This window comes from Aspergillus ochraceoroseus (genome assembly GCF_002846915.1).
Source record: "Aspergillus ochraceoroseus IBT 24754 chromosome Unknown P175scaffold_9, whole genome shotgun sequence".
Classification (NCBI taxonomy): Eukaryota; Fungi; Ascomycota; class Eurotiomycetes; order Eurotiales; family Aspergillaceae; genus Aspergillus; species Aspergillus ochraceoroseus.
Window position 1 is genome coordinate 915,552 of NW_024468484.1, and position 16,869 is coordinate 932,420.

At 48.1% G+C, this 16,869-nt stretch overlaps 6 protein-coding genes across 6 annotated transcripts; 2 read left to right on the top strand and 4 right to left on the bottom strand.

Moving 5' to 3' along the window:
* Nucleotides 1-158: 158 nt before the first annotated feature.
* P175DRAFT_0526439 (CRAL-TRIO domain-containing protein) lies at nt 159-1,796 on the top strand (the record flags this gene model as incomplete). Its single annotated transcript, XM_040899470.1, has 4 exons — nt 159-950; nt 1,011-1,052; nt 1,105-1,204; nt 1,258-1,796. 4 exons carry the CDS (start codon nt 159-161, stop codon nt 1,794-1,796), a joined length of 1,473 nt encoding a protein of 490 aa, XP_040749334.1.
* A 285-nt stretch (nt 1,797-2,081) lies between these two features.
* P175DRAFT_0496101 (uncharacterized protein) lies at nt 2,082-2,848 on the bottom strand (the record flags this gene model as incomplete). Its single annotated transcript, XM_040896107.1, has 4 exons — nt 2,082-2,480; nt 2,524-2,589; nt 2,640-2,780; nt 2,840-2,848. The coding sequence occupies 4 exons, from the start codon at nt 2,846-2,848 to the stop codon at nt 2,082-2,084; spliced, it is 615 nt and encodes a 204-aa protein (XP_040749335.1).
* A 1,366-nt stretch (nt 2,849-4,214) lies between these two features.
* On the top strand, nt 4,215-6,286 carry P175DRAFT_0504684 (cytochrome P450). Its single transcript, XM_040897928.1, has 6 exons — nt 4,215-4,536; nt 4,616-5,469; nt 5,516-5,541; nt 5,603-5,687; nt 5,739-5,902; nt 5,958-6,286. Exons 1-6 carry the CDS (start codon nt 4,314-4,316, stop codon nt 6,118-6,120), a joined length of 1,515 nt encoding a protein of 504 aa, XP_040749336.1. The 5' UTR covers nt 4,215-4,313; the 3' UTR covers nt 6,121-6,286.
* A 385-nt stretch (nt 6,287-6,671) lies between these two features.
* On the bottom strand, nt 6,672-8,026 carry P175DRAFT_0535688 (uncharacterized protein; the record flags this gene model as incomplete). Its single annotated transcript, XM_040900246.1, has 3 exons — nt 6,672-6,986; nt 7,145-7,851; nt 7,921-8,026. The coding sequence occupies 3 exons, from the start codon at nt 8,024-8,026 to the stop codon at nt 6,672-6,674; spliced, it is 1,128 nt and encodes a 375-aa protein (XP_040749337.1).
* A 3,183-nt stretch (nt 8,027-11,209) lies between these two features.
* P175DRAFT_0496104 (uncharacterized protein) lies at nt 11,210-14,058 on the bottom strand (the record flags this gene model as incomplete). Its single annotated transcript, XM_040896108.1, has 5 exons — nt 11,210-13,002; nt 13,158-13,320; nt 13,500-13,698; nt 13,753-13,921; nt 13,953-14,058. 5 exons carry the CDS (start codon nt 14,056-14,058, stop codon nt 11,210-11,212), a joined length of 2,430 nt encoding a protein of 809 aa, XP_040749338.1.
* A 1,255-nt stretch (nt 14,059-15,313) lies between these two features.
* On the bottom strand, nt 15,314-16,140 carry P175DRAFT_0405653 (type 1 glutamine amidotransferase domain-containing protein; the record flags this gene model as incomplete). The annotated part of the gene is made up of 3 exons (XM_040893023.1): nt 15,314-15,699; nt 15,760-15,997; nt 16,063-16,140. Coding segments are annotated over 3 exons (702 nt in total), but the record flags the coding sequence as incomplete, so codon positions are not given.
* Between the last annotated feature and the right edge of the window lie 729 nt (nt 16,141-16,869).

Here is a 16,869-nt window from a genome sequence, read left to right on the forward strand (position 1 = left end):
GGATGGGCCAGTCGGTCTATCAGCGGGGAAAGTGTTGCACGCGTGTCGCATACAGAGGGGGAAGAGACCTGTTAAGTCAGCGAAATAATCATTCTACATTCTTTCCTTATGGCTCTTACTTTACTATCCTAAGAAAAGAGATGGGTTTCAGAGTGATAATGACGCAAACTACCATCCCGCCGGGGTTCCTGGGTAATCTATCAGCAGAGCAAGAGGCCCGGCTGCAACAATTCTGGGCCCTTCTTTTACATCTAGCTGGGGCGTCATCGGTAGCAGCAATTGAGCAACTAGTGCATGTCAACAGCCTCGAGCGTGTAAAATCATCCCCATTGCCGTTGCCGCCTCGTTCCCTCAGTCGCACAAATTCCCTCTTTTCACGAACCGAACCTACCCTCTCTGGCAAGGGCAGCCGGACCTCTGTTTCCATCCATCAAGCTAGACTAGTCCAGACATTCCGTGATGCAGGCCTTACTGCATCTGAAGGCCGCTCTGTGCGCCGATTCCTCTCATGCCTGTCGCCTGAGGATGTGCGATTCGGTGTTCTGACCGCCGCCAAACACGAACCGCCAGACGTATATTTACTCCGATATTTGCGAAGATGTAGGTGGGAGGTGAATAAAGCTCTGGTGCTGCTTCTGAACTCACTTATATGGCGCTTGAAGGAGATGAAGGTGGATAATGTTCTACTGCCACGAGGAGAGCTATACGCTGCCCAACAGGAGCAAAATTTGATGGATAAATACAGCTCTGGGGAAGCAAGGGGATTTATCTCGCAGTTAAGGATGGGGAAATGCTACGTTTATGGGGTGGACAGGCTCAACCAGCCTGTTTGCGTGGTAAGAGTGCGCTTACATCAACCTGGAGCCCAAAGCAAGGATGCGCTCAATCAGTTTATCACACATATATATGAATCAGTTCGACTTGTCATCTCACCTCCGATAGAGACTGCTGTATGCTTCTTTCCTTGGGCCGAATTGATGCTTTTTCTAACACCAACCTCCTATGTTTAGACGGTTGTCTTCGACATGACAGGCTTCTCTCTCGCCAATATGGTAAGAGCTCTGGACTTGAACCGGGGAACGAGAAACCTACTGAGACTGACAGGAATATGCTCCTGTTAAATTCATCATCCGCTGTTTCGAAACGTATTACCCTGAATCTCTAGGAGTTCTCCTTCTTCACAATGCTCCTCGGATTTTTGCTGGTTTGTTCAAAAGGAGGGATCATAACTAGGTAATCCAAGCTGACCCTGTCTAGGAATCTGGAGGGTCATAAAAGGATGGATGGACCCTGCTCTCGCTGCTAAAGTTCACTTCACCCGAACAATCAAGGACCTCGAGCAATTCATCGCGTTAGATCAGATTGCTAGTGAACTCGGCAGCAGCGAAGACTGGGAGTATGAGTATCCGGAGCCGGAGCCGGACGAGAATCGTCAGATGGAGGATTACGCTACGCGAGACACTCTATTAGCTGAGCGACAATCTATCGCAGAGCAGTTCCTAGCTGCGACTTCGCGTTGGATCTCCGCTACGGGATCGCAAGATGAAGAGGAGTTGAAACAGGCTATATTGCGGCGTGAGGAGATTGTAGAGCAGATCTCTGCCAACTACTGGGATCTTGATCCGCATGTCAGAGCTCGGAATTTCCTAGATCGCACCGCCATGATTCATGATGGCGGCCGGATTGAGAACTACCCGGCAACGCCTAAGACTCCTCCTCAAGTCCAAATCCAGACGGCAAAGATTCTACAGGTCCGGCATGTGCAGAGAGCCCGGCTAAAGATTGTCACTATTTGAGCTGGTGATGATTAATAATGATAATCGCTGTTCATACGGGATACAATTATGATGCTACTTATGGAGATACTATTTCGATAGTGATGATTTTTGTTTTTTTTTTTTTTTTTTTTTTTCGGAATACCGTTCCCTGCACATGTCATCCACGTTGTCGGCCATGAGTTCATTTGCTTGTAAACGAACCCCATAAAGACGAGTAGTTCCTACACACAGCTGTCTACGAGCCAAGTTCACACTACAAACATAAAACACGGGGTCAATAGAAACTTTTATTTCAATTTGAACTCATGGACGACTAGAACACTCGCACCTCCTCCAATCCATCCTTGCTACCAGCGGACAGTCAACTTGGCTAAATTCCACCACGACATTGTCGCCGAAGATCACATCAGGAGACATGATGTCGAAATGATGGGCGTATCCATAGGCATTTATACCGCCTGCATTTGGGCACCACTCCTCGTTCGTCACGTAGGGGCATAGGTTTGTGAGCATCACCGTGATGCTTCTACCTGCTTCGCCGCCTTCACCGCAGGTAGGGCAGGCGGACACCCCGGTCGATGTCAGTCGGTAGCATTTGCCGCAGCCGGAGCCGCACCACCCTTCTCCGGAAGAGTCAAAGAGTGCCTGCGAGCCCGCAGCGGTGTAGGTAGCGTTCCCGATGCCGAACTGTGCTGGCTTTAGCTGGGGGGACATGAACAATAGTGTAGTTGGAGATAATGCTAACCTGCCATGAGTATGCTCCTGAACTGTCTCCACAGCCACAGGCGCCAACCAGGCCATCACTATAGTGCTAGTCCGAGTTAGCATGAAGTATGTACTGTCTTTGAAGATAGGACTTACTGTGGTGGTGGCTAGTTCTGCGGCGGTAAAGACCGCGTTTGCTAACGGAGAGAGGAGAAATAACAAGTTCATCATGTAAATAAAAACGACACAGGAAAGTGCCGACGAAGAATAAGAGTTGATCAAATCGCCAGCAAAAAGCTACGACCTTTTAAGGGGAGGAGGATTAAGCAGTTTATATCCGTCCTTTGTCGACATACATTATTCATTTTCAATACATGGGTAGAGAAGGAATCTGGTCACGAAAAATGACGAATTCCTTATGCTTTAAAACCTTTATATTACATTATGGCAGGGTGTACTCAAGGCGGACGCACGTAACTTTCCATACTTCCTGTGAACACCGAAAGTCAGTCTGTATTCTAGGTCGAGTTGGCCAAGCATCCTTCTCAACTTACCGAATCTTTGTAAGAAGAACTTGTGTTGGCAATGGAAAGTCGCGAAAGGTTCGTCGGCCGGTGACGTATGGCCGCATAGTGGCATATTTACAGAATAAAGCAGCTATGAAAATTGATCAAATAACATGCCCAACTATTTAAGCAGTGGCTAAGGTATCTTGCATGATGCGGAAGCTGTGATTGTTTCTTGAGCAGTGAAGCACTAGAGTAATATATATCTTCTAAGTCGTAGACGTGTTTTGACCCAGTAATGTTCTGCCACTGAGCGTGTGCTATCTATGGATCTATGCAATATTTCATCATTTCTGCATAAGAATTTCGAGTATGACTCCCGGTTTTACTGGTGGAGGTTCGCCTGGGCATGACTTCGAAAGCATGAAGCCACTAGGATTTTGGGAATCCCGACACGAAGCACACAGTACATCCTGAGTAACCTCGCTCGGATTCATTAAGATTAATTTAGCGCGACCCAACCTCCGCTTTCCCGGCCGGGCCAGGTTTGATTCTCGGAACGCCTGGACGGGCAAGACGTTGAAGAAAATCTAAATTGAGTCAGGCAGAGGGGCGTTGATTAGTTAGTGCATGATCCTTCAAAGTCAAATGCATCGCCATACCGTTGACATGCGCATTATCATGTCATTGCCCGTGAATAATCGGACGGTAGGATGCAACTTGAATGCCACAGACCATGTACAACTCGTCCAGCGCTGCTATTGGAGCCTGAGAAGAAGGATTAGGGTCTTAAGTTTCTATCGGATGTGAGCGAGATTTGTTCAACCTTCAGCATCTGGAGTACGTTCGTTCCCTGACGAAGGAATATGCACTAATATAAAGAGGGCAAGAGTCTAGTAGGCAATGGTGGGAGCTATTCCCGCCAATTTGGTCTCTCCCTGGTTGCAAGTGGCTAGTAATGGCCCGCAGTGGATCGAGGTGTCGGGGACAATCCCATTGTGGGAGAAAAGTACCGTCCAGTCGGTCAATTCCTCAGTTTCTAGTTTGACAGAAACTGTACGGGGGTATTTGGCAGGATTCATCACTATCGTCCTCGCCGCAGAGTGCGGTTCTTGATATTCGGTTCCCCCCTCATTGCAACGCCGTTGCCATTTCCAGTGTGACGGTCAGACCCCTTAGGCCTACCAGCCATGATTTGATTATTGTAAATTATTTGAGCGAGTACCCGGCGTAGACGAGTACAAAAATCTGAAGCGTCCCGTCCCGACAGAATGGCTCTGGTGGCTCGCAGGACCCGGCAGTACGGAGTGCTGCACTGTCTATAATGGAGTCGCTGCATCTACTCCTGTTGTACCCTTACGCCGTTGCTGCGGTGCTTTTCTCGGTCTATATCCTGTCCATCGTGATCTATCGCCTTTATCTGTCGCCCATTGCCCACTTTCCTGGTCCTCGGCTGGCAGCCCTAACGGTATTTTATGAGTTCTACTGGGAAGCCATCCGTAACGGGCAGTTCACGTTCCATATTGGGGAGCTGCATGAGAAATACGGTAAATAAATATATATATATATATTTTTTCCACTTCTTGCGTGGTGCTTGATTATAAGAACTGATCTTTGCTGATGCAGGCCCTATTGTCCGGATTAGTCCCACTGAACTGCATGTCAATGATCCCGACTTCTACGAAGTAATCTACTCGCGCGACAGCCCTCGCAACAAATATGATTACTATCAGCGCACCTTTAATGCCCCGCTGGCCCTCATAACCGCAGAGGATCATTATCGTCATCGCTTGATCCGGTCACACATGAATCCTTTTTTCTCCACGGCCCGTATTCGGGAGCAGGAGCCTGCCCTCAAGAAACTAGTTAACAAACTTTGTACCCGGCTTGAAGAGCTGAAGAACACGGGTCAAGCTATCAATATCGAGTATCCTCTTACTTGTTACACAACCGATGTTATCACCGATTATACCATGGGCGACGGCTATCGCTACCTTGATGAACCGGACTTTATTCCCCAGTGGCAACACACCCTCTGCGGGACAGCCAAAACCCTCGTCTTCATCCGGCCCGTTGCCTTTCTATTGCCCCTCCTTCTGGCAATGCCCGAGGCGCTTACGGCATGGCTAAACCCCGGCATGGAACTCTTCTTCGGGTTCCAACGTCGTTGTCGAAGGCGTATTGCCGAGATCACGAAGAAACACCGTGAAAAACGCGAAGAGACGCCCGAAGGAGGCCGGGTGACCCTGTTCGAAGACGTCCTCAACAGTGAATTACCGACACAGGAGAAGAGCGAAGCCCGACTTGCGCAGGAGATGCAGGTTCTAGTCTCAGCAGGTGCAGAAACCACGGCCAAAGCGATGAGCTACATCTTCTTTTACCTGCTGAATGATCCGGTGATTATGACCAAGTTGAAGACGGAATTAAGCACCTTGGGAGATGAGCCATCTCTGATCCAGCTCGAACAGCTGCCGTATTTTGTGAGTGTTGTTGACATGAAATGTTGGATTCTCGCTAATTCCACAGAATGGCGTCATGTTGGAAGGAATCAGGTACATAAATCCGAAGCCACTCACTCCCAAGTCCCGAGATCAATTTCTGAATTCGCTATAGGCTGTCGTATGGTGTGACCGCACGTCTTCCTCGAATTGCTCCGTACAACGTTCTGAAGTATAAGGACTGGACCATTCCGCCAGGGGTACGTGGAACAAGCTTGACTCCTCGAGACCCTCGCTTATCATGATCCTAGACCCCGGTTAGTATGAGCTGCCTGCTAATGCACCACAACGAATCCGTTTTCCCCGATTCCTATCGCTTCAACCCCGATCGATGGACGGATCCTGCAGAGCGCAAGCGTCTGGAGAAGTACATGGTTGCTTTCTCCAAAGGCTCTCGCCAGTGTATTGGAATGCAGTATGTCATGTCTCTACTTGCCTTGACTGACTTTGACACCCACTAACCAGATCAGTTTGGCTCGCACGGAGATCCTGCTTGTCATTTCGACCCTCTTGCGTCGCATGAATTTTGAGCTGTTTGAGACGACTATTGAAGATGTCAGGGTAAAACACGACATTTTTATCCCTTTTGTGAAAATGGATAGCAAGGGTGTCCGTCTTTTGGTTACGGATTAGTGCATGCGCTGATCGATTTGCCCTATTTAAGTACATGCTACTAATGATAACCCAATGGCAAGCAATATTGCAGTCCTGCAGTCAGCATCAGATTCAGTTATGAAGCCATACTTTTAGGACTACTGACACCTCTTTTACAAAAATAATGAGCAATATGAGCTGCACCCCGCTGCTACTTATTTCATCACTCTGTTGACGAGCATTCGCTTACTAGCGTGGTGCTGCAGGGTTAGATGGATGATACGTGAGCGAATCTAAAGCTCCAATAGAATTTGGAAAGGTAACTGAATCCACCGGGAGAATAGACATGAAAGCCTGCCATACTAGTAGAAACCTTCTCCCAAAAATGCAGTCGAAACTACAAATAGGTTCAATATATTCCGTATATGTGTTTGATTTCCGATTACAGTTTAGCAAACGGGAGTCCATTTAGAGCGGACTGTGCCTCTATGAATCTTCTATTGCGGGGGAAATTTCCGATTCCAGTTGGGTAACCTCACCCTGAATCAGTGACTGCCAGATACACCCATGATGAGAGTAATTGCTCGAGATTAGGTTTGCTCAACGCTTGTTGTGGGATCGATGTAGATAACAATCATCCGTTCCCGGCCATTTTGAATCTCGCGCATATACCAGGACCCAGTACGAGGTTCAGATAATAGACCCATTCTACTGGGAACACTGGAAGCATCCAGGTCGTCCGCTTGTGGAGGTGCCCCGATATTGATCCTCACATTGGGTTGCCGCGCTAATTGGCGGAGCTGGGGATTTCGCTGGATGATCTGACGTAGCTGCTCCCATTGTCTATGATTGCGATGTAGATGGCATCCGCATCTTATACGAACACTCTTTTCGCTTCCTATGGCCTGTGAGACGGGACAAGTCAACTTATCGAACAATTGAGGGATCAGGGAATAACAAAAGGGGGGTTCTGGTGCGGGATTCGAATTTTCCCTGATTGAGAAAGGGCTCGCATCACGGCGCGGTAGCACTTGGGGCTCTCTTCAATATGTTTGAAACTTACCTGGGTAGATTTGTGGACCGTGTAATGGGATGATGGTGAGTGTTCTGGCTCCGGGTTTGAATTGCGTTGCCTCTGTTGTGTCCTCCAACGTTCTAGAGCGGGAGGACTGGTGGTTGGATATGACTCTAATAAACTGTGACTTGAAAGGCGCAGGTTCTTTTGCCAATATGATAACCCATCCGTGTAGTTAAGGCCATATTGTCCGTTGGCCTGTTCCCTTTGAACTGCGATGTCTTTATTCGTCTGGGGAATATCGGCGCCAAAAAGCAAGGAGGATGGTCGAGATAAAGCCTCGGAGAAATTGCAGCCCATCGGAATCGAGTAGTACTCCTGCCCATAATTTTGAGATAATTCAGGGGGTAACTCCTCCCCCGGGGCTTTCTGTGGCATGAGATCCGGTTTTTCAAGCGCTTCCTGCTCCTTGGGCACATGCAAGTCGTCAACGAAAAAGGGCGCATCAATTTCGGGCCAATCTAAGCATTTCTTAGAAGGTCTGCTAGGAAGGTGGCTATTGAGGTCTTCAGGTGATTTGAATGCGGTTGGGATATGAGGCGTAGCATCATGGCCACTTTTTCTGGTAGCAGATACTGTGGGTGTTGTAGGGCGTTGTTCGGGATTCTCTATATCTGTAGCAGGGTGCGAGTTAAGCGCAGTGGATGGGCCTAACTCTAGTTGTATGAGGTGGTTCTGAAGTCTTTTTCTTTCGCCTATATATATTTAGGGCTTTATGGTTAGCTCTTCGAAGATTTCTTGGACCTCTCTGCTCGCGTTCTTACGATGTCTGCGCTGTGACACTCGATTTTGGATGCGCTTTCGGAGTCCTGGCTCGGTGACTTGAGTCCAATCATCCCAATTCACCTGCTCACTACTCCCTGAGGACATTGTGGCTGAGGCTCTCAAGCAACATAGCATAGGGGAGTAAAATAATCTGAAAAGCAGAGAGAAACCACCTAGATTCAACGTCGTGGGCCCTATACACTGGTTGCTTGGTCTTGGTCTCCCGGAAAACCCCTGACTACATCTCGCTAGAGGAGCGGGTTATATATGTCGAGACACGAGGTCAGTAGTATAATGCATCGGTTTATAAGGACAAGTGTAGTTCCAAGGCTGACGATAAGATGGAAGACGGTCTGAGCGGCCAAGCTAAAGGAACGAAACCCTTGATGCTGTTGCACTTGCAACAAAGAAAGTCAATATACAGACTGAAAGAAGGCTGGCTGGGCTGCTTTTCTTCTAATCAGAGTGGAACTTGCATATCGCGGTGCGTCATTCTAGTAATTTGATGATGACAAGTCAGGGCGATGCAAGACCGGAGCTTCGCCTATAACGACCGCTTTCATTACGTTAAAAAGCCCTGCTCATCTTCCCGAAGCTCCTCGTAGCGAGCTGTTCCTATAGCTTTGGCACTCCAGGACTGTCTTTCCATTTTCCATTCACGCCGAATGATGAAAGAGCACTTCAATGCAGGCATCCCAAATATACGATTGCGATTAATGTACCATTAGCGTCTCAGCTAAGGGCGCCTGATTATCTCAGATTTCACAAATGGCAGGAGCCAGTGGCCGGGTGGGGGGTTGTATTCAATTTCCTGCCACTTACAGAGTACTTTGTGCAAACAATCAACATCTAAATACATGCTGGCGTAGCAATCAATCGGTTAACTCATGTACCCACTCACAACTACGTGCGTCATGCGGAACTTGATAGTCGGTTTCTTGTCTTCGGTCCAGAGACAAACTATCCATTGCCAGCTCATGTGAGTTTCTCAAACCCCTGTAGACTATGGCTGTCGACTTTAAAAGTGCTGTGCCGCCATGGCCGAGGGACGAGCGAAGAGACCGTTGGATTCAAGTGCTTTTTCGAAGGCTGGCTTGAAATTCCAAATCCACTCGGAAACAAACCCTTTCCATGTGTAACATTGATAAAGTGAGAGAGGCTTAGTGCCAAGTCAAGTTGTTTGGGCCTGGATGTAGGACGAGGGTAATCCGGGTCACACTGGACCGGAGATAGCCTAAAGCTCAAGGACGATGTTATTCTAGTCAAAATAGGCGGTCCTCTGTGTCCTATCTTTTCTTTATATTGTTGTTGTAATGGCTTCTCCTCCGCTAGTTCTGACGTCCGAACTTCATGAAAACCGTCCCCAGTCGAAGACATCCAAGCAACCCTACGCCCTACATATTTTGCGATCATTGCCAGAATAACAAGCAGCTATAGGAAATACTGCGTGGTACTCTTAGAAAATGGGCCAATCTTACCTCTGCCGCCAAGAATACAAATAATGAAGACCGACTGAGACTCGAGCTGAATGTACTCTGTAGCTCGCGCAGTGAAGTGATAATCAGCACACATACACAAAAGGCGTAATATAAGCAACGGCCATGCTCGAAGCTATGGTAATCTCGGCTGTGCTGTGCTACAGGACCGATCACGCAGTTCTTCTTTTACTCCATTGGTCTCAAGCGAGATGCAGTCTGACACAATCCAGAGAAATACATGTAGACCGGGTTGATCCAGACGATTTTATCCCTGACCGTAGTCACCTTGCCACTTTGGGTTCCTCTTTAGAAAAAGACAGGTTATTAACCTGCGAAGATACACTAGCCTGGATATCGTCGCTCTCCTAGTTGTGCAGGGGGGAGCAAGGTGAAAGTGCAAGGTTAATTTTATATCCCCGCGTCCATGGACGATCCCATGCAGGAAATTTTGGCGAACCCAGCAGGGATTTAATTTAGGCATTCGGAACTAGAAGGGAAAATTAGTTCTCTTCCACCTCTCCTGGGTTATTGAATGGGGTTGTCTCAGACCTCTACCTGTGCCTCCAAATGTCGATGGCTATCCATCGACAATGGTGGTGAACGTCAGCGATTTCGACATGCTGCGCCAGCAACAACGGCAAGCCCGTACCTCGTATAGCAATCCTTCAATGACTCCCACTGTAACTTCTTTCTGCATTGTGATTCCTTCCTCCCTCTTTGGATGCGCGCCATCTCTCCCACAGCTGCTATAGGATTCCAAATGATCATAGTCCAGTTAGGATGCTGATAATCATCGGGGCTGCCATGCGGTGTTATTATTACCTTTTCTTTACCAACTTCATTCACCTGTTTTGGCCCAAGCTCCTTTTCAGTACTTGGTGTTATGATCACTATTCTCTACCTATGAAGTACATTTTCCCCATCCCTCTTGTGAGCGTGTACATTCGCTGCACCCAACCACCCCATGGCAACTCGTGAGTAACCGATTACAAGATATCTTTGACCCTCATATGAGCCTGTTTGGATTATCCTAGATCTAACTAGCATTCAATGAACAAAATTCTCACTTGATATGATCGCCACTGCCCCGCCAATAGCTTAGATTGCTGATGAGGGGAGATTGAAGAGCAAGTATTAGATCAAGTAGAGAACCCGGACGTAGATGATAGACGAAACATTGAATTAATGCACCTAGAGAGTTAATATGACTTCACGTGGCCCCTGCGCCTCCCATGGATCAGATAAAGTCTCTGAACGGGTTCATTCCCCGATAATACTGGCCGATTTAAGGACGGTCTTAATTTCGTCCTACCTAGGTAGCTCTCTCCCTTTCCTGGTGAAGGCCAACTTGGAGCAGCAGGAAGACCTGGCTGCTCGACTTGGTTCTGCCGAGGTTGGATGCGGGGATAGCAGATCATTTGGCAGAGGCTATTACGGTGTATAGCTAGAGGTTGTAGATGGATGGATGGAAATATGGTATAATGTATCGTTCCAATTACCTTGATAGTTTTGACTGCGCCTTTGAGAATTCAATTCAAAATATTTTAGTCTACGGAACATGGCAAAAAGGAACAGTAGAATAAGACAATCATCGATGAAATACAGTATATAAATCACAACATAGCTAGAACTAAACATTTTGACAAGTGATTGTCAATCGATATATCTGTGATTACTCCTGATCTGCACCAAGGGTTGACCGATGGAGTCGCGTTTTACTTGCACTCCTAGGGCATCTTCGGGCTCTCTCATCATTGAATACCTACATTCAGATAAGGACCTTGCTCCTTAGATGGACAAAAGTGGCGGATCACTTACATTGGGAGTAATAGTCGTTATAATGGGTGCAGGTCCATCCACTTGGGCACGTTGTGGCACCAGTATATCCGTTTCCACCACATTGCGCGTATGGAGACGCTGTGGCAGTGGAAGTTGCCGATGAGCTGATGGTAGTAGATGTTTGCGTGATTGTAGTTGACGCAGTAGATGTTGAAATAGTGGTGGTTGTAGTACGGCTTGTGGTCGTAGTTCCTGGTATCGTTGTTGTTGTAGAGGTTGTAGACACTTTATTGGTAGTCGGCGTAGCGGTAGAGGGTGTACTAGAAGAGGGTAGGCTTCCACTTGGTTCACCATAGAAGATTCCCCTTCCATTAGTTCCCACAAAGACACGCCCGTAATTTGACATATCTCCGTTAACAACATTGGAAGAAACAGCGCCGAATCCATATAAGGAGTCGGAGATTTTCTGCCAGTTAGTGCCTTGATCTTCGGTCTTATAAAGGGCAGTCACTCCATCAACAGTAAAGAAACCAAAGATCACAGCATAGGAGCCCGTTGAAGACGCCTTTCCAAGACCAAAACTCCAGCCCGCTGTACAAGTGCTCCCGATCTTGGTAAAGGTGCTACCATAATCGGTGGAGTGGAAGAGACCGGTGTCAGTCGAGGCCCAGACATCACCTGCAATAGAGGGGTGCGCACGAATGGCATTGACGGCCGTACTGGAGCCAAGACTGACTGTTTTGCTAAATGAGGTGCCACCGTTGGTCGAGACATAGAAACTGCCTGCGGATCCTCCGTAGAAGACAGTGCTATTAGACTTGTCAGAAGCGATCGCCGCCCCGGATGGAAGAGTTGATACAGTGCTGAACGTGCTGCTGTACTTCGATATCATAGCCCCTGCGCTTGACATGAGAAGCACCGTATCTCCGTCGGCAGACAGGGCAACATGTCCGGTTGCTGTCCTGGAAGTCGCTGCGTAGTCGGCGGACCAGGTTTTCCCAAAATCAGTCGACAAAGCTACGGTAGGATCGCTATCACTTGACCCTGATCGGACAATATTCGAGGGCTTGTTTCCTGCATAGTCAATTCCGTTTGTACTTCCGTAAGTGGGAGTGTGGAACGACTGTGAGGGCGGCGTGTCAAGGTCGGAATGATAAAACCCTCCAACGTCACCGACTACAGACAAGAGCTCTGGGCCTCCGGGAGGAGCAATGAGACCAAGAACAGCCATCTCTTCAATTCCGTATGCAAGTGATTCAAGCGTGACATTGTGTGCAGAATCCCACTTCTTCAGATCATGGCCACCATAAATTGTTGCGCCAGTGCCGTATAGCCAGTGGTTGGAGTCAAATGGATCGATTGACAAAGCTTCCACCATCCATCCTACCCGTACCGGGAACTCGGCAGTCGAGGTATTGTCGTGGAGCCATGGCGCGTTAGTGATGCTATAGTCATAGTAATAGTTGGCGTTAGGATATCCGTTCCATGCCCAGATTGGAGACCAGGTCACACCGGAGTCGGTACTGCGCCAGATGAGCTCATCGGGCCACCAGCTGTTAAGAGCAGCCACCATGATGGTTCCGGGAACCTGCAAATCAACTGCGAGACCCCCATAGCCGTAGTATGTGCTTGCTATAGATGTTGGGCTAATATCAGTCCACACGCCGGATGAAATATTATACTTGTGAACTGTGCCATTTGTTCCGTCGTACGGACCGGCACCGTTGGAGTAGGAGATATAAAGGGTCTTCTCAAAAGGAGAAAGAACCCCCTTGTGCGGCAGGAAGCCGTACATGGGTTCACCGGATACCCACGCCCCTGCCTCTAGTTAGACGTGACCGTGGCTCTAGACGTTGATTCCACAAGACGTACAGGTAGCTCCACCGTCTTCGGATTTGAAAACCGACTTCCCGGTATCCGCCACACCTGCAAACATTCAGCTTCACTAATAGAACTACTTGATTAGCCATTCCACTTACCAACAAAGATCCGAGGGGTGGCAGATCCGTGACTACCTGATGTTGCATCGAAGGTCACCCAAGCAATTCCGACGGGATCGGAAGTATATGATGAGCTTGCATTTTGAAAGTACGTGCCTTGTGGCATATTAGTCTGATTCCAGGCCAATCGAATCACTGTTACCTACCAGTCCAAGTGAAAGAAGTGACATTGCTCCAGGTGACACCATAATCTGTGCTCTTCCAGAGCCCGTGGCCACTTCTTGCCCCAAAGAAGAGAATACTATTTTTGTTGGGATCAACGGCGAGTCGCTGTGTCTGATATCAGCTCTGTTTGCGGCATAGATTCACCAAACTACTGACCTCGCCCATACCCCGTCCTGGCATGTTTCCGCCAACTTTGAATGGTAAAGCTGACTGGGTCCAGGTTGCGCCTTTGTCTGTTGATTGCATAATGGCTCCATTATTGGGATCCCAGTCATTTGTGTACATGCCCACTGCTAGGTACAGCCGACCCGTGTCGACCGGGTCTGTAGCAAGTGCATCTACGCCCCAGTGATTCCTACAATATTAGTGGAAGCTATTGCCATTTGTTCCCCATCCAGCGTTTACCCACCAGTTGCTGTTATTCACAAAGTCTTGCAACGGAGTCCATGTATCATCTGAGTTTAGACGATATGCCCCTCCAATATCAGTACGAGCATATGCTAGTCCTTTTTCAGATGGATTGAAAACAATGCCAGGTACAAAGCCTCCGCCGCCTGTGGATAACTCATTAATATCTCCTGCGTAGATGTACACAGAGTTATGACATACCACCAGTAATGACATTCTTCCAAGTGTAGGATTGAGATGCTGCAGCGTAGGCAGAATCCACAAGAAATCCTAGGCCCAAAAGGGCGACACCCTTACTGTTCCACATAGTAAGAGTTATTGGGTTGGGCGCTTATGTGAAGAGTGTAGCAATGATTTGGGAGGCATTGGGGGGAATTTAAACTAGATTTCCTCTTCTATTTCTGTCGATGTTTCCACTATAGACTCCCCCCCCCCCCCCCCGGCTGGCTCATTACCAGGATAAGTGATATTGCATGGAGCATTCTTCTACACTCCGATACCATACACCATTTCCAGCGCCCCGCAGCCAGAGACGAGCTTGCAGAAGGGGTGTATCTTGGTGAAGTTAATTACATTCGACATACACGAGATCCTAGTGGGTGTCGTATTGCTTGAGCCTTTGCTACAGGTTTTAGGGTTCCAGATTGGGAGGGGATGGAAGTCCCTGGTGACGAATGGCTCCAAAAGTGTCGGTAGGAGGGCCGATCAGCCGTGTTTAGTATATTAAACCTAGGCTCTATTGAACGGATTTAATAAGGATAAGAACGGGTTTGAAGAAGTCAGCCAGATTAGGCCCTAGTGGCTGAAACATGGCGTCCCTCAGATTTTCCCCACAACTACTCAGGATGATGCGGAGGGTACGGAGTATTTCCGTTCCTAATTCAATGCAGCAGAAGGAATTAAAGTCATAATTCACAGGAAGCTCTGAAAATCGGAACTAATTCGTGGTCTCTAAACATGTCCGAGTCTAACATCGTCAATTCACAATCGAGCCACCCTGTTTCTCCTGCATAACGAAGTGGACATGCAGAAGACGGATGATCGGACGACTTCGAGCTCGGGCGATTTGTGAATTAATGGGTTTCAGGCCCAGCAAAAGTCCACTATCGGGGGTTTGGCAAGGATGTGACCCCCATCTCAATCCCTTGTACGGAGTAATCAAGTGCAGTTCCCCACCAGAGAAACTAATTGGAAACGGAGCTTGGAGTGGTGTCCGGAGATTTTCATGAGACTATTCTACATTTCCCCAAGTACCCGCCATATGTTACCCATGGGATCTCAGAATCACAGGGTTCGGAACCTTTTGACCTATCAGCAGGATCTCCACATGAAGATTAGACCAGCTTGATGTCATGCCACTTTAGATACACGTGTTCGATCGGGTTCTTTATGATGGTGTTCCCTTGGATAGAGGAGTACAGAAAAAATGAAACATATTCTAATGCCATATGATTCATTTTACCATCTGCAAAGATATCGGAAGGAGGAATGTAGTATAAAAATATACAATCCGGCATTGGCATGTCGTTCAATGGCACCATGGCGTCATGGATGGTTTATAATCCCAATGCTGCCAGCAATGCTTTTCCAACCCCCGTTGCACTGGCCGGGTTTTGGCCGGTGATCACTGTTCCTCCTAGTTCAGCAATTTGGGAAACTACTACCTTCTCGGCCCATGGATCGGTTGCCTTGACATAGTGACCACCTGAGGCGCGCTGCAGTTCATCTTCAAGCATGAATGGCATGAGAGGACTCATGTTCACTTGGTCTTCTTCCGCATTTGAGAATCCGGTCACCGCAGCGGAGGCAAGCAATGGGGTGCCTGAAGGAGAGGTGACGTTGACAAACACGCAGGGGCCATGGCAGACGGCAGATACCGGCTTCTTAGCCACAGCAAACGCTTGGATTAGAGCAATAGACGTTGGATCTGTAGCAAGATCAAACATTGCTATATATTAATTAGCGCCACCAACCTCGTCGATACGTAGAAGTTCCACGAATTACGTACGTCCGTGACCTCCAACATAGAAGATCGCATCAAATTCCCCGACACGGGGAAGAAAGTCGGACAGTTTCTCGGTGTTCTTCCACAGGGACTCCTGCTCCTTGACAAACTTGGATGAGACCGGGTCATTCTCAAATGCTTTGACCGAGGATGGATCCAGAGGGGCAGCACCGCCATTGGGGGAGGCAATAACGAGGTCCACCTTCCTGTGGAGTACTTCCCATGGGTGTGCAAATTCAGGCTACATATTCAAATCACGTTAGATGTACTCCCCCCTAGCCACGAATCCGTCACAGGTGCTCGTACCAAATACCAGCCCGTGGGGTGGTTATTAGCTGGAATTGTATCTTGGGAGGTCAAAACAACGAGGACCTTAGGAGCCATGATGGTGAATGGTGTTTGGGAAAGTCTGCGATCAATATGTATATTTGTTGGATACAAGCAAGGAGCTGTCAAGTTACAACCTAAATGAAGGAGGTCGATTGAGGTTTATATCCGCATTGGCTGGATGGAGTCCTCGGAGCTGGATTGGGGATCGACCAATCGTACCGTAATTCAGGCCCTTGAACGGGTCATAGTTGCCTCCAGGAGATCCGGACGTTTTTCCCAAAGGAGAATCCGGAGTTCCAGGAAATGCAACATGAATCCCTCCGGATCATAATTCGCTAGTTACTTATTGGATTCCGACTGCTTTGGATAAGCAGAATTCACCTACCTAGGTAAGCATCCATCAGTAGTTATATTCCAACTTTCAACCCGCCGGCAGACACTGACACAGCCTGCCTTTTCCCCCCAGATATCAATAACAGACAACAGACGAGCTCGAGAGATGGCGAGACGAAGATGAGAAGCCACTTAAATATCGTCCATTATACCTTCACGAGAGCTGTGGTACATGGATGCCTCCATCATTGATTCGGAATGGAGTTACCGTCACCTCATTAAATTATAATCGTTACATCATGTTGGAGTGCTGCACTCAGTGAATGCAAACAGCACTGCCATTAAGCGAATAGCCACCGTTTCCTTCCAGATCTCCATGCTTCCTCCAAGCATCTCTCCCTCTCCATCTATCTCCTAGTTAGACCTAATTGAATTCATTTCGGTCGACTT

Bases quoted from the DNA above. Each gene is read 5' to 3' on its own strand.
- P175DRAFT_0504684 (XM_040897928.1), top strand. From the start codon at position 4,314: ATGGAGTCGCTGCATCTACTCCTGTTGTACCCTTACGCCGTTGCTGCG. The intron at 5,688-5,738 runs GTACGTGGAACA...TCATGATCCTAG, and splicing joins ACTGGACCATTCCGCCAGGG to ACCCCGGTTAGTATGAGCTG. The intron at 5,903-5,957 runs GTATGTCATGTC...TAACCAGATCAG, and splicing joins CGCCAGTGTATTGGAATGCA to TTTGGCTCGCACGGAGATCC.